The 3,697-nt window shown below is 38.4% G+C and overlaps 1 protein-coding gene across 1 annotated transcript; it reads right to left on the bottom strand.

The window, feature by feature from the left end:
• Positions 1-1,743: 1,743 nt before the first annotated feature.
• LOC145040576 (uncharacterized) lies at positions 1,744-3,234 on the bottom strand. The gene has a single exon (XM_078988486.1). It carries the CDS (start codon positions 3,232-3,234, stop codon positions 1,744-1,746), a length of 1,491 nt encoding a protein of 496 aa, XP_078844612.1.
• Between the last annotated feature and the right edge of the window lie 463 nt (positions 3,235-3,697).

The following is a 3,697-nucleotide window of genomic DNA, read 5'->3' on the forward strand; positions in this document are numbered from 1 at the left end:
AATCCGGCAGATCCCCTCACGAAGGGACTGAATCGGGTTAAGCATCTCCAGAATGCTCGGAGCATAGGGCTGAAGGATGATATTAGATTTAGTAGTTAGATAACCTCGAAATTTGTAAAGTGTAATTAACATTTGATGATGAATAAAAGTGTTTTATTTATGAGTAAAGTGTTACTATCTCTTGTCGATCGTTTACTATATTTCTTTTGCATGTTTTGACTTCCAGAATAATTTTGTTTGGTATAACATATTATTCAAACCTCCACAGTCGGTCATATGTCGGAAGTAGATATGAATCAAGACTGTCATGTTTGGTTGTAGAGGTCTTGGACAAGGCTACAACAATCATGAGTGCTCATAAGTTCTGAGCATTGGACTCAACCCACGCTCACTGGAATCACTTCATGGAATTCTATCTCGAGTGATCGTGAGATGGTAATATCATATAAGTCTTTAAACCTAGAGATATGATTTGTTACTTACAAGTTGGTTATGCATTGATTGTACGAAAAATGCATTGGTAACTCGATGTTATAAATCGCGCTCTTGTGTGTAATTCAATGAGTAGTAGAACAAACATATGAGTCGAAGTTTATCTGTTCCTTCTTGGATTAGAAGCTGATATCTGGGCCCCTCGATGATTTTGTTTTGACCTATGTACCGGGCCCGGTCAGAACTAAGTTGATGTGTTCAATTAAGTTCTTTGTCAAACAAATCGGAAATCGGGAAACAAATTGTTGGACAATAAGTAAGACATTGTTCCATGTATTTGTCCGACTGATATCTAGAACAGAGGATTATATGATCACTTATCTTAAATGGCGTACCATCATCTTCTCAGTTTTGAGAAACCTTGTAAAGACCTACGATTGCCTATCGGTTCCTGAAGTCATATTTGCAGTAATAGTTATTAGACTTATCCAAGTGGGAGACTGTTGGATAAGGTGTCTAAGTCCATAACTATTTATGGTATGTACTTGACCCGACTCGGCATGGTCCATTTGGGTTGCATGGCATCATGCAATTGGATAGACTAAATGAGAGAAATAACACTTGGAGATTATTAATATATTATAAGTTCTAATATATTAATAATATTATTTGATTAGTTTGATCAAGAATTAATTTAGAATTAATTATGTGATCAAAAGATAACTAATTAAATATATGGGTTGATTATGTAAATCATCCATATCTTGTATAGTGGGCTAAAAGGCTCCATGGACTATCAAGTTGGGTTCCACCCATAGGATGCTCAATGGATGCTCCATGGGAGTTACAAACCCATGGGTCATGGAAATGAAGAGTCATGACACATTAGGGTTTAACCCTAGATGTGTCAACACTATATAAGTAACATGTTCTCCACCTAAAATTGGCTACACTAAGAAACAAGAGGGCTTGGCCGATTTTGAGAAGTGTGTGTTCTCCCATAAGTTCTTCCAAGAGCATTTGGTGTTGTGTGAAGCATTTGAGGCATCACACTTGGGGTGCTAGGCTCACAAGGTTTCAAGGAACATAAACAACAACAAGGTAAGTTATTCTATCTATACTTTAAGTTAAAATTGTTCCCCATGTATGCTAGATAGGAATATAACCTTGGAATTCAACTTTGCATGATAATTAGACAAACATAGATCCAAGGTTATTAGGGTTGCATGTACACTTAGGAAGTGTTAGAATGCTCAAAACCCATCAATAGGAAATCGGTATTTTATGGTGATGTTATTAACAACCCTACTATCAACACACATCCTCCAAGAACCATCTTTTTTTTGGAACCAACAAAACTGGAACAACACAAGGACTTAGGCTTTCACGAACATAACCCATTTTCATGAGTTCATCAATTTGTTTTGGCAACTCTTTTGTCACCTCCGGATTACATCTATAGGCAGCTTTATTAGGCAAAGGAGCACCCGGAATAAGGTCAATTTGGTGTTCGATACCGCGGATTGGAGGCAAACCTGGTGGTAATTCGCTTGGAAACACATCTTGAAACTCCAAAAGCAAATCAGCAATAGTGTTTTCTCCATGCACCATCTTCTCCACCTTTGCATGCTCTTTGGCCACAAGCATGTAAATAACATCACCTTTGTCAAGAACTTGCTCTACCTCCCTTTCACTAGCAAACATAGAAAGATTAGGTTTTTTTACTTGTTTAGAAATCATGGACCTTATGGTCGTTGGGGACATGGGTTTTAACACAATTTTTTTATTATTGTGTTTCAACTCATATTCATTGCTCCTCCCTCTATGTAACACGTCCCTATCAAATTGCCAAGGACGCCCCAACAAAATATGACATGCATCCATAGGAATAACATCACACAACACTTCATCTTCATAAGACCCCATCGTTAAACCAACTCTAACCTGTTTTGTCACCTTTATTTTGCTTCCATCATCCAACCAATGAAGAACATATGGTTTTGGGTGGTTTGTTGTAGACAAACCCAATTTGGTCAACATTTCATTAGAAGCAACATTAGTACAACTTCCACCATCAATAATCAAACTACACCACTTGTCTCTAGCCAAACATTTGGTGTGAAACAATTGGTCTCGTTGATCCACATCAGCGACGGTTTGAACCCCTTGAGTTTTAAGGGTTCTAAGCACCAAAACTGTATCATACACCGGTGCTTCATACTCTACCTCCTCCTCTTCTTCCTCTTCTTGTTGTGTATCATAAAAAATACCCGTCAACCTCTCTTCTTCCTCCAACTCTTCACGACATTCAATGGCCTCCCTTAAAGTCACCACCCTTTTGTTTGGATAAGCATTTTGGTAATGACCAAAACCTTGACACTTGAAACATCTAATTTTCGCCAAACTAGTTTCTTTAGTACCACTAGTAAGTTTAGGAGCAACGGGAACACTACTAGAACCAGAAGGAGTAGAAACAGAATTTTGTCTATTGCTAGACTCGGGCTTGGACCACAACTTTGACTTGGTACTTTCGAGACTTGAACTTGAACTCCCACCATGACGTGCTTTGGTTTGCCCCTCCAACTTCAAACACAAACCACAAAGAGTTCCAAAATCAGCATAAGGATATAACTCCACAACATTGGCAATGTTGTAGTTCAACCCTTTTAGAAAACGAGTCATTTTTTGTTCTTCAATTTCTTCAATATCCCCCATCAAGGACAACTTCTCAAATTCATCAATGTATTCTCCAACACTCATTTTTCCTTGCCTCAAATTAGCAATCTTCTTGTAAGTGGCCATTCTATGAGTAGAAGGAACATATCTCTTTCTTAGCTTTCGTTTTAGAGAAAGCCAAGAACAAATTTTTTTCTTTGCCTTCACGGGTTCTCTTGGCCTTAAGCCCTTCAAACCACAATGAAGCACCACCACTTAGCTTGAGAATGGCATACTTGCAGCTTTTTTCATCATCCACTTCTTTGTACTCGAACATTCTTTCAATCTTCCTTTCCCACTCCAAGTAGCATTCAGGATCAGTTCCACCAACAAATTTAGGCAATTCAGACACCTTGAATTCTTCCACAACCCTATGTTCACCACGGCGGGGTTACCTTCGATTTCCACCTTCTTGGATGTTTCGTAATGCTTCTCGAAGATTTTGTAGGAACTCTGGATCATCAAAATCCATTCTGCACTCTGATACCACTTATGATGCGTGTATGGGCTTGATTTAGTGAGTAGGGTAGTGTTTAGGTAAATTAAGAGA

The sequence above is a fragment of the Lactuca saligna genome, chromosome 4 (assembly GCF_052625555.1).
Source record: "Lactuca saligna cultivar CGN05327 chromosome 4, ASM5262555v1, whole genome shotgun sequence".
Lineage (NCBI taxonomy): Eukaryota > Viridiplantae > Streptophyta > Magnoliopsida > Asterales > Asteraceae > Lactuca > Lactuca saligna.